This window comes from Chiloscyllium punctatum, chromosome 38, assembly GCF_047496795.1.
Source record: "Chiloscyllium punctatum isolate Juve2018m chromosome 38, sChiPun1.3, whole genome shotgun sequence".
Lineage (NCBI taxonomy): Eukaryota > Metazoa > Chordata > Chondrichthyes > Orectolobiformes > Hemiscylliidae > Chiloscyllium > Chiloscyllium punctatum.
In genome coordinates, this window is record NC_092776.1 from 10,322,582 (window position 1) to 10,335,781 (window position 13,200).

At 40.1% G+C, this 13,200-nt stretch overlaps 1 protein-coding gene across 4 annotated transcripts in view; it reads right to left on the bottom strand.

The window, feature by feature from the left end:
- r3hcc1l (R3H domain and coiled-coil containing 1-like) overlaps positions 1-13,200 on the bottom strand; it is a 172,024-nt gene that overhangs the window by 44,365 nt on the left and 114,459 nt on the right. For all 4 annotated transcript variants that reach the window (XM_072557145.1, XM_072557146.1, XM_072557147.1 and 1 more), the window contains one exon: positions 3,412-3,482. In XM_072557145.1, coding sequence (XP_072413246.1) covers positions 3,412-3,482 — 71 coding nt within the window. The remainder of the gene's footprint in view (positions 1-3,411; positions 3,483-13,200) is intronic.

Below are 13,200 nucleotides of genomic sequence, written 5' to 3' on the forward strand. Positions count from 1 at the left end.
TTGGAGGGTGTGGTGGAGCGGATGGGGGAGGGAAGGAAGGAAGATGGACAGGTAGGACCGGTCATGAGGGCAGTGCTGTGTTGGAAAGTTGGATCTGGGATAAGATGGGGCAAGGGGAAAATGAGGAAACTGGTGGAATCCATATTGATGCTATGTGGTTGGAGGGTCTCAAGGTGGAAGATGAGGGGTTCTTCCTCCAGGCGGTGGGTGGTTAAGGAGTGGCAATGGAGGAGGCCCAAGACCTGCACGTTCTTGACGGAGTGGGAGGGGGAGTTGAAGTGTTCAGTAATGGGGCAGTGGGGTTGGCTGGTGTGTCCCGGAGATGTACTCTGAAGTGTTCTGTCTCCCAGTGTAGAGGAGACCGCATCGGGAGAATCGGATGCTGCAAATGACGTGTGGAAGTGCAAGTAAAACCCTGATGGATGTGGAAGGCTCCTTTGGGGCCATAGGCAAAGGTGAGGGGAGTGGCGTAGGCACAGATTTTGCAATCCCTGCAGTGGCAGGAGAAGGTACTAGGAGGGGAGGGTGGGTTGGTGGGGTGGCTTGGATCTGACAAGAGAGTCGTGGAGGGAATGGTCTTTACCGAAAGTGGATAGGGGTGGGGAGGGAAATATCTCTCTGGTGGTGGGGTACGTTTGTAGGTGGCGGAAATGGTGGAGGATGATGCAATGTATACTGAGACTGGTGGGATGCATTCTGTCCTTTTTGCGGTTGGAGAGGTGGGGTTCGCGGACGGAGGTGTCGGAAGTGGATGAGATGAGCTGGAGGACATCATAGGCTACGTGGGAAGGGAAATTGTCGTCTTTGAAGGAGGCGACCGTCTGATGTCTTCTGTGGTGGAACTCGTCTGCCTGAGAGAAGATATGGTGGAGGCGGAGGAATTGAGAATAAGGGATAGTGTTTTTACAGGAGTGATTTAATTGATATGGTTAAAATAATTAGGAGTTACGACAGCTGCAGGGGTGGTGTCGAGTTGGGAGAGCTGGGCTGAAAAGCTTCCAAAACAAGAGAGTAAATCTAACAATTAGAACCAAGCCATTCAGGGCGAGGTCAGGTGCACTTCTTTGCACAGACATCAAAAAGCTGTTGAAACTGGATGTCAACTGAAAATTTCAAAACTGAGATTTATGGATGTTGTTAAGCAAGGGACAAGGAACCAAGGCAGCTGAATAGAGCTTAGACCTTGGGTTAACCATGATATGATTGAAAGATGGAACAGGTCCAAGGGACTAAATGGCTGACTTCTGTTCTTATGTTCCAAGAAACATTTCTTACGTTATAGGAGTAGTCTGAGGGAGCAGTGTTCAGACTGAAACAGTGTATCTCTGTACATTGCACTTTTCGATCTACTTTCTTTTTGTCACTGCTCTAATCAAGGCTAGAGATCCATCATTCCAGTTTCTAGAAGGGAATGATCTGGATTCTTGGCTTTCGATGTGCCATTCATAAGGCTGACAAGCATGTAAGTGGGTTGTTTATCGACTATTTATAGTAAATGAGTGCAGTTGAAGGAAGAAGTGCTGTTCTGTTTATGGCACTCCGTCAATGCAAATTCACCTTTGATGGAACAAGAAAAAGGAAAGCATGTTCCATCAACATCACTCATTTGACAAGGGCTAAACAATTCTTCAACAGAAACAATATGCCTTCTTAGTCACTTAACACATGTTGCTTGTAAAGAAAGAAAAGCAAAAATTAAATGATAATGAGAAACCAAAACATTAATTCAAACATCAGGCTCATTTCAGATATCAATAGGTACCAGATGGGTGCTCCTAATGTGCAGTGAAAAAACCTGTGAAATTCATAGTTTCCAAATTACTGGACATTTATACAGAAAAAGCATACTTTTTGTTTACTTCCTGGAAGCTTCACTTATATTTACACTTCAAAGACACAGACAGAACATGCATCCAAATGCACAGTCATTCAAGAATGAGATAGAAGTGAGTGGCTTAAAGAAAATATAGTAAATAAATCCAAAAAGGAAAACCACGACGGAAGATATTTAGAATTCCACCGTTCTTTTATGTGTGACTTTGATTTCACCTTCATTGGAGTGCTTTTTAAAGATTTTTTTCCCTTTCATACTACCAGTCCTTCCTCTGCTTCTTCCCCCTTCAAAGAAGCTCAGATATATTTTGCCGCTGCAATATCTGGTCTCTCATTCCAATTCCCTCTTGCTCAGTCCATGTGGGATCTGACAAACTGAAGTATCCTTTCAGTGACAGGCTAAGAGTTAGAATGCAGCAAAAGCTTGGGTTGGCATAACATAGCCGCAACAGGCTCTTTTCTCTCTCTACCTTTCCCACCCCTTACAACAGGTATGAGAGAAAAAGATCAGAAAACTGACCTTATCAGAAATAAGGGTTAGGTGACGATTTAATGGGAATGGAAACCAAAAAGTAACAAAGCTGCTATTACTTGCAGAGGATTTGAATGGGCTGAACAGTAGAAAATGGAATTCAATTTGAAAAAGTGTAAGGTGATGCACATGTGCAGGACAAACGAGACAAGTAGAAACATGGACAGTATAATGCTGGGAAGCACTGAAAATCAGAAGGATCTTGGTGTGCATGTCCACTGGTTTCTTAAGGTAGCAGGACAGGTGGATAAAATGGTTAAGGTGGCAAGTGCAATACTTGCCATTTTCAGCCAAGGCACAGAGTTTAACAACAGGGATGTGATGCTGGAACTGTATGAAACATTGTTCAGGACACAGCTACAGCACTGTAGTTCTGTAATCATGTTATAGGAGGGATGTGACTGCATGGAGTTGGTGCAAAGGAGATTTACCAAGATGCTGCACAAAATAGAGAATTTCACTTATGGAGAAAGATTGGACAGGATTGAAATGTACGCAATTACATGAATGGCATAAACAGGATAGGTGGGACATGAGGAAATATATTTTACCTAGAGCGTATCAGAAATCTGGAATTCTCTGCCTGTAAGGCTTATAGAGACAAAAACCCGCATATCATTTAAGTTGTATTTACATGTACACTTGCAATGCCAAGTGATACGAGGTTAATGGCCAATTGTTGAAAAATGGGATTAGAGTAGTTAGGTGGCTGTTTTGACCAGCCTATATTCAATGAGCTGAGGGGCATTTGTCTGTGCTTTCAACCCCTATGACACAAGGTAAAGCAACTCAGGAATGGGAGATCTTGGAAGCAATTTTTAAGAAGGCACCACACAAAATCTTTAAATATTGCTGGGATATGTTGCACTGCTACCTTGAATTCAAGCTGGGATTCTCACATGGAACTGGAAGAGTCAAACAAAATGTTATCACTAATTGAATGTACAATATTTTAACAGACTAAATCTGAAAGAGTGGCTTGGTGCTGGAGAGGAAAAGTAAGTAACTTTGGAATGAGTTTAATATAAATTAAATAAAAATCAAACCTGCAATTGCACTTGAAAACAAGCCTAATGCATGCGTGTCATCCACCCATTTGATATCGAATCCTTTCTTCCTACCAAAAAAACAGCAGAATACAATCATTTGTGAAGAGAAATGCGATAAATGTTAGAATCAAAAATTACATCAAAAGTTACAAACAATAATACAGATAAAAAGGGCAGACTCTCCAGTGTCTCATTTAGCAGAGGCAGCCTGTTAGCTTAGCCAAATTAATCAAAAACTGCTGATTTATAGGTCATAGAATAATACAGCGTGGAAACAAGCCCTTCGACTGAAACTGGTCCATGCTGACCATAGTGCCCACTTAGCTAGTTCCAATTGCCTGTATTTAGTTCATATCCCTCCCCATCCATCTACTTATCCAAAATTTTTTAAAATGTTGCTTTTGTATCTTCCTTAACCACTTTCTCTGGCAGCCAATTTCATGTACGCACTACTCTGCGTGAAGATATTGCCCCTGAGATCCTTAAATCTTTCCCCTCCCACCTTAAACCCGTGCCTTCGAGTTTTCAATTCCCATATCTGAGAAAAAAAGACTATGTATTCATCATATCTATGCCCCTCATGATTTTATATGTCACAGTTTGCACAAAACTACTAACCAAATAACTTAGCAGTTTAATTAGTCGTGGTGCTCTGTTAGGAAGAGGAAGTCAGCCAGGGTTGGGTATGTGCATGCATATACTACTAATTTTGACTGTCTAAACTCAAACAAGGCAAAAACAGTTAGTCAAAGTATAGCAAAGCCAACGGAAGTGTACTAACAAGAAGTGAGGGATGGACAAGAGGAGAGAAGTGTAGAAATGTTGGGAGATATAAATAGCAAGCCAAACAGACATTTAGACATAGTTCTCCACAAAGCAAGAACCCCAGAGGTAGAATCATTGGGGATGATTTGAAACTGCTTGGGTATATGGTTACCAAAACTCTGCCAATTATCTATCTCAACAACCAATAATGTACTTCACAGGATTAAAATAAAACAAAAAAAAAGTGAAGGGAAGACGATTTCAACAAAAGAAATCACAACTAATAAGCCTTGGAGATGTGAAAAGAAGTAATTAGCAACAGAACGATATGATACTTCACATGCATGGCAATACAGCTGGAATTGTCAAATCTGATTATCTTCCTCCTAACACAAATATAACAAAGTGATACACTGTGACAGCAATGAATCTGATTATTTAAGTAATGGCATAATTACAAGGCATTTAGAAATTAATTTTGCACAACTAAATGCTGAACTTATAACTCCTTACCATAACGGTGTGCAATTCTTTGCAACATACAATGCAGCTTGATTAGAAAGTCAGACTTGCATTTATATAAGCACCTTATCAACACGCAAAAGCCCTTCGCAATGAATGGCTTTGCAGTTGGCAACCATTGATGGCAGCAATGGGTGCGGCAATATTCCAGAAAACAGCAATGAAGTAATGGAATATTTTTGGTTTAGTTGGCTGATAGAAGCATGCTGGCCATGTTATCAAGAGAATTCTCTGCACTTCTTTGAATGCTATCCTGGGCTTTTCTAACATTGCCCTGGAAAGGAGAACAGGACCTTGGACAGGTCTCTATTAACATGACACTGGATTGTTAAGCTTATCATCAATCAAGGTCGGGAATGGGCAGCTTATTGCATTTACTGAGGATTCTGCAGACTGGCATCTGAAGACCAAGACAACCGTAAGTTCCACTGCATAACCAGGATTATTGCATGAAGTTGTAAAGTTGTCAACAATCCACATAGGTCACAAAAGGTAAGAACTTATTATTGATAACAGATGCCAACTGACCCAGTTGTATCCTTCCTGCGTTTAAATTTGTACTCCTTTCCATCATTTTAGCTAATAAGCTCTTGAGTGCTTTGAAAGCTTTTGCCTCCAGTATTCAACCAGGCATTCCAGGTATTAATCACAATTTGTGCTTGCTGACATTAGTGTTGTTGCCTTTTACCAGATTACCTTCATGTCCCCTTGTAGTACATTTGTGAATCAACTCAACCACCGATTCAGAGTTAACTGTTAGCATTCCACACACACATATATATCTCTGTAATGTCTCCTAGCATCTCCCACTTTTGAGCCTCAAGTTTCTTTTGCTATATTTCCTCTGGTACTGGGAACAGCCTCATTAAGTTCACCCTGTTGAATTCATTTGCACTTTCATACTTATTCAAGTGGGGAAAGAGAACTCAGAGGAGTTAGACAGGATTATTTTGGTTTAGCACTGAAAGGCAGATCCTCAGATTCATCAGGTACCCCCTGTTGTTTATCAGGCAAACCTAAATGGCTCAGCCTTACGATCCTTAGGTAGTACCTTCCTTGCCATAGCCACTTCTATCTAGAAGGACAAGGGAAGCAGATATATGGGAACACCACCACCTACAAGTTCCCCTCTAAGCTACTAACCATCTTGACTTGGAAATATATCGTCATTCCTTCACTGTTGTTGGGTCAAAATTCTGGAATTACCTCCCTAATAGCATTGCAGATGTACCTATAGTAGATGTACTGGAGCAGTTGAAGAAGGCAGCTCCCCACTACCTTCACAAGGGCAAGAAAGGATAGGCAAAAAATGCTGGCCAATCAGCAACACCCACGTTTCAAATGTAAAAGCAATTAGTGATGAATGGTGACCAGTGTTCCAGGCAAAGTACATGACACCTTTAACAATATTTACAGTAATTACAGTAGAAAAATGAGTATGAATTGAAATTGCTGCACCTCAGGAAAAGCAGTGAAAAGGGCAGCAAAGAGACAATTCGCTTTCACGTATAATCTTAAAGAAAACATCATCCACTAAAGTGCCTTCTGGTAACAGCTTAATACACCAATTTCTTTAATTTTATCCCTCTCTTCGTCCTGTCCATAAGGAATGTAGAAGGTCATTCTAAACCAAGGGGAATTTGCTACCATGTAAATATCATGGAACACTTAAATGCTGGCAACAAAACAAACCATAGCTATTGTATCCTTTGGCACTAACTTAAAAGTATGAAGTTCATTTAATTCCAAGTAACTGACTATTTTTAGCCTCATATACTCAGTAATTTAAAGGCCACTTAAGTATTATGAACATGCAGGAAATATGCTTGAGAAGGACAGATCATGAGGTTTATCTGTTTTAACATGTCTCAAAGAGGGTGCAATAATTTAGTGATTAGAATAATGGATTTGCAACCCAGGCACTGAGGGTTGAATTCAACAAATCTGGTAACTTGTGGACTCATATCAGGAGAATAATCACCACAAAAATAACTAGAACATGGTCAAACTCACATCAGTTTTAGATACCGAGTAGAGAGAAGAACACGCTGTCCTTAAATTGGTCCTGGCCATACCTGACTCCAACTGTGATTACATAGCTGACTTAAGTCTAATCTCAACAATAAACTAAATAATACCAATATTGTATAATTGTGTGTACTTTTCAAAGTCACTGTTGAGGAGAAACTGCTAATTTATGGTGACTTTATCTTCATGCTGAGAAACAAATTCATTGAGAGCTCACTTCCAGAGTTTAAACAGCAGGTGGATCTCCTCCTGAGTCCACCACCAGGTGAAAAATCCTGGAACTCCTTCCTGTGTACTGCATTCTGTGTGTACTTTCCATCAAGGACTGCCGTGAATCAAGGCACCAGCTCACACTCACCTTCTTCAGGGTAATTAGGAATGGACAGTAAATGTTGTCCTAGCCAGCATTCCCACATTCACCTGAATGAATAAAAATAATTCTGGCTGAACATTTTGAGTTCCTTAACCAGGTTAAAATCCATAACCTAACACACTAATTCAGTACTCAAATGCCAAACCAAAGCAGCCTTTCTACCTCCATTCGAAACACTGCAGAATTAAACCAAAGACCCCCAAATAGTCACTCGCATGGTTCATAACTACATTTTGAATAATGGACTTCCAGATACTGGCTTTGCATCTCAAAAAAAAATTAAATACAAACTAACATTAGCAGGGAGAAAATTAAACAGCACAGTAAGCTAATTAAGGTCTGGGCTTTAAACTCAAAACATTTGTTTTTAGCCCCCTTCACACAAAAGACAGGCAGACAAACAAACAAACAATTAAATAAAGTAACAAAGCTGGCTAAATTACTTAAATATCTTCCATAATGCACTGTTCACAGGTGTAAGGTACCATTCAACAGTTGCCAACTGCTTGAATTTCGGGTCTCCTCCAGACCCGCTAGAACAAACAGCCAAGTACTGACCTCATTAATTGCCAAATTCTGCTTAAATACAATGCTTTACCCTGGGGGGTCAGCATCTGTTATGGGGTTCAGGCATGAAACTCTTTGAAGTTTGCATCACAGGTAGATAGGACGATTAAGGAGGCATTTAGCATGCTAATCTTCATCGCTCAGGCCTTCGAGCATAGGAGTTGGGATGTTATGTTAAAGTCACATAGAACATTGATGAGTCCTCTTCTGGAGTACTGTGTCCAGTTCTGGTCACCATTATAGGAAGGATATTATTAGGTTGGAGAGGGCTCAGAAGAGATTTACTGGAACATTGCCAGGAATGGAGGGATGGAGTTATAAGGAGAGGCTGGATAGGCTAGGACTTTTTCCATTGCAGCATAGGAAGTTGAGGGGTGACCTTACAGAGTTTTATAAAATATAATGTAAATGGTAGGTGTCGTTTGCCTGGGGTGGGGGATTTCAAGACTAGGGGGACATAGTTTTAGGGTGAGAGGAAAAAGATTTCAGAAAAGACAGAAGGACAATTTTTTTTATTTTAAACAGAGTGGTTCATATCTGAAATGAACTTCCAGAGAAAGTGGTGAATGTGGGTTCAGTAACTTTTGAAAGAAATTTGGATACTTAAATGAATAAGAAATGCTTGGAGGGTTATGGGCCAAGCACAGGCAGATGGGACTAGTTTAGTTTGGGACTATGGTCAGCATGGACTGGTTGGACTGAAGAGTCTGTTTCTATGTTGTATGACATAGTCAAGGCTCAGCCCGCAATTAACCTACAGGCTTGACCTCACAAACAAACAAAGCTTGGTCTCTTCTTTTTAACCCAAACTGTCCCAAATCCATCAGTCATTTCCAGCTCAAAATTCAAACTTCATAAAATAATCAAATAAAAATAACAAAAAAAAATTCTAACTGTAATAGGGGTAGGCTGATTTGCTGCACTGCTCTCTGAATAAGGTGTTAAAACCATGGGACTCTCTGTATGATCTGGCTTCCCGGTAACCTTAAAGATCTCAAGACATGATTCAAAGAGGTGCATTGAATGACCACCCAGGCAATATTCTTTTATCTAACACCACCTGAAACAAAAATAATTCAAGGAATCCAACAATAGCAACAGTTAAACATTAACCTGTTGTATGTTTCCAAATCACACCATGGGCTTGCCCCCAACTACTTAGATAACGTTCTACGTATCTGCACTTATCCAACAGTGGCATTCAGGATCCAGATTTTAATTGCTGCACCAGTGTCAATCACTCCTTTGGCTGCTGGATCCTATGCTCTGAAAGATCCCCCCTAAAGCCCTCTGCCATTGCATTCATACTTTCAGACACTCCTTAAAACTTTCCTTTTTTGCCAAGCTTTTGGCTTTCTCTCTCACTGCGGTCTTTGTTGCATTTTTTTTCTGTGAGGCTTCTTAGGTGGCCTTTTAATGCAAAAGGATTAATATAAAATACAAGCTGCAGTCCTTAGAGACACTCACTGAACTGCTGTGCATTTCCATATTATTCTGCCACTGTTGTCATATGTTTGCAAGAAGCTTCTGGCCTAGAATGATTGATGTGTTTACAAGTTGGAACAGTTGCTAGTTTCCAGGAACAATTCACTGTTTGGCGTGGTTTGGAAGTTTTTGATTCAATATGTGCAAACATCCAAAAGAAGAATACCCCTATACACAGGTGAAAATCTAAGTTATCTTTTAAACTTGTCGAAGTTGTTGATGCAGACATCTTTCACATGGATGCCCAGAAGTGGCAAATTGCATAAGGGAACCTTCTAAAGACTCAAATAAATCCATACACATCCATATATTCAGTGATCCAACGGTTCAAGTGTCACATGTTTATCGATAAGTTAGCTGAGTTCAAGTGGGAACACTTGCATCCCTGATATCAAAGATTGCTAGCTTTTAATTTCTTCTTAGTCTAATTCAGGCCGCACCCTGCATCCTTATGTGTACAATTACAGCACAAGTTGTTGAAATGTCATCAAGGACAAACAATAGTACAGCACTGGATCAGACCACTTGCCAATAAGACAGCATGAACACATGATGCCCTTCTGAACAAAAATCTTTTGTCTTTATGCAGTCTATATCCTTCTAATCCCTGCCTATTCATATATATCTGTCTTTAATGTTGCTGTTGTATCCATCTGGACCTCCTTCTATGGCAGTATGTTCCAGGCACTTGCCACCCTATGTGTAAAAAAAACTTACCTCTCATCCCCTTTAGATTTAGCTCCATTCACCTTAAGAACCCCCAGCAATTAACATTTACACCCTATGAAAAAGACTTCAACTGTCCATTCTAGCCATGCCTCTCATAATTTTGTAAACTTCTATCAGATCACCTCTCATCCTTTGACAGTTAAGTGGAAACAAACTAAGTCAGTCCAATCTCTCATTTTAGCTAACACCCTCTAAACCAGGCAAACTGTACCCTCTCCAAAACGCTTCACATTCTTCTGGTAATGTGGCTACCAGAACTGTATACGATATTCTAAATGTGGCCAAACTAAACTGCAACATGACTTGCCAACTCTTATATTCTCTGTCCTGACCAATGAAGGCAAGTCTTGCTTGTTTCAGGGAATTATGGACCTGTCCATCCATGTCCTTCAGTATGTTGATGCTTTTAAGGGCTCTGCCATTTACTGTATACTCCCTTCTTGCACTAGATCTTCCAAAATACATCACCTCACATTTGTCTGGATTAATCTCCACCTGCCATTTTTCCCTCCAGGTTTCCTGCCTATCCTCTGGCAAACCTCACTAGCTGCAGCTCCCCCAGTTTTTGTGTCATCTGCAAACTGACTAATCAGATCACCTACATTTTCATCCAAATAATTTGTGTATATTACAAACACGGATTTCTGCACTGATCCCTGCAGAACACCACTGGTCACAGATCTACAGACAGAAAAAATTCCAACCACCACTTCTCTGCTCTGACTAAGCCAGTGTGTACCCTTTTTACCAGCTCACTGCAGACGCCATGTGACCTCACCTTTTGTATGAGCATGTCATGAGGACTTGCTGAAGTAGAGTGGGAGCCCCCATTCAGGAGAAACGTTAGAAAAAAAACCTTCATGTACAGGAGGCAGAAGTATGAAACGATCACAAAAAAAGACAGTAGATAACAGCTTAATATTTTTACTTGAGATTTCTAGCTAAGCCAGCCGTGGCATTAAAGGATTTGGAGCCAAGGTGGGTAGAAAGAATGAGGATCTAGATCAATCATGATCTCACTGAAAGGTAGAATTGACAGACTGCTGTTTCTAATAAAATTAAAATTCCAAAGTATATAAATCTGCTAATCCATCAACTATCTTGCCATATAAACTATATTAATTCCAATGGATGAATGTACCAGATATGTGCACTTAATGAAGAAAGCAAGAAAATTAATTTTCAACTTGTTATCTGCTTGTGATAATGTAAAAGCAAATCAAAATGATTTTTGCATGTGGTGAAAGTGAACACCCAAGGGAATTTCACATAAATGTGAAATAAAACTAAACACTTTGCAATGATGCATCCTGATGTTTTCTAAGTCTTCTCTCTCTGTTGCCTTCAATTTTACTCTTGTTCTCCGACTCATATTGATTATTTCAACTCTCAATGGAAAATATTTATTTTCCCACTTATTTTTAACTTGCCACTATGATTTTTATTTACTCATTCATAGGATGTGGACATCGCTGACCAGGCCAGCATTTATTGCCAACCCCATTTGACAGGGAGGGTGTCAGCGAGTTGCTTTTACTGAAATATTGTAGTCCATGTGGTGTGGTGAGACCACCGTCTGTGAGGGAGGGAGTTGCAGGATGGTGGATACTCTGCCTCTATGCCCATGGGGGAGGGTGCAAAGGTTGAACATGGTGGTTGTGGTACCAATCAAGCGGACTGCTTTGTCTGGATGGTGTTAAGCCTGTGCGTTCTTGGAGCTGCACCCATCCAAGCAAGGGGCGAGTGTTCTATCACGGTCTAGAGTTGCACCTTTTAGATAGCAGACAGGCATTGGGGAGACCGAAGATTGTAGAGGTGAAAACGATTTAAAGAAAACAAACTGCATAGGCTGTCTGAAAATGAAGTTCTGAAAACCTGATATTATCAGTGCTGTAGATATGACTGTCAGTCTATGATGTGCTTTGAAAAGCCAACAGAACAGTTGAACCTGATCTTTTAACAAATCAATTTTATTCTAAGGATAGGAGGTAGGAGAGTTGAACCCAAGCTTCCCCTTTGTGGTCCTAATTTTTGAACAGTGCTGCTTTTCTGGCCAGGCAAGGGTTAGGACTCCAATCTATTGGTCAGAAATATTTGTGTCGTTTTGGATGCAAGTTAATGAGCCTAGCATTTCAGATTTTTCCCTTTACAGCAATAAGCCCAGCCAAACATGGAATAATAAATCATCTTCAGGAGATGAATGGTAGATTTATGAAGAGTCAATATCAGTTTTTTTTGTAACATACACACATACCTGCCAAAAATTAAGTTCAAATATTAAAAACGTCAGAATTTAATATCTGTTGAAATGCAGAATTGCAATGAGAAGGCCTTTCCTCCAGGATCAATTATCTAGACTTTCAAAAGAATCCACCTCCAAATCTAAACTGCATTCATTAAAACAAACTACAACATAGAGTTTCTAGTGTGTAATGATGAAAGGATTTGCCCTCTAGTCGTGAAGGCTACAGTTCTAAATGCAAATCAGATTCACAAAAAAATAGTTAGTATGAATTACTAACTATACCATTCAATTATTTCAGATCAAATGTCTATGTTACACCTTGAATGCAGCCAATTAGAACAGCGAATGACTGAACAGAATATGAGCAAGAAAATTATATGCACTAACCACAAGTGAAATGCAATGTATTGGTCTTTAAAAACAGTACAAAGAAGAAAGTCAGTATGAATGCCCAGTTTTCAGCAAGACAGATCACAGTTGTGCCACAAAGAGAGAGGTGTTCACTGGCTATTAGGCAGTTCCACAGAAGGTGGGGCAAAATTAAGCAAATCTTAAGTTCATGAAAGCAAGATCTAACAATTCACTCTCAATATACCAGGTTGGTGTTCAGAAGGGCTCTGCTGGGTGCTCACAAATAAGGTTTGAGATGATTTTTGATAGTATTGGAAAAGGTTAATGGCATCTAGGGACAGAGAATTGAACAGAAGATGAAATTTTTGCAATCATTAACAGAACAAGAGGAGAAAAACTGTGCATGATTGGAAGAGTACAAGATATGGTTGAATGTGGGCTGGACAAGGCTGCAGAAACACAGAATGGCAAACCACAGGGACCTGAAGACAACAATGAGGATCATCTTTTTTTCTAAAGTACAAGAAATGAAATTCTTTCAATTCTATTGAAAAGGATGTTGCACTTTATTGTCCATTAACATTTTTGACGTGGGTAATTATTGTGCAGTCACAGTCCTGACGACATAATAATTCAACGTGTTCACTCTTTTTCAACTCCTTCCCACAACCACCAACTGCATTGCATTTTGTTCTCCACTTGATCTGCCAGAGGAAGTGGT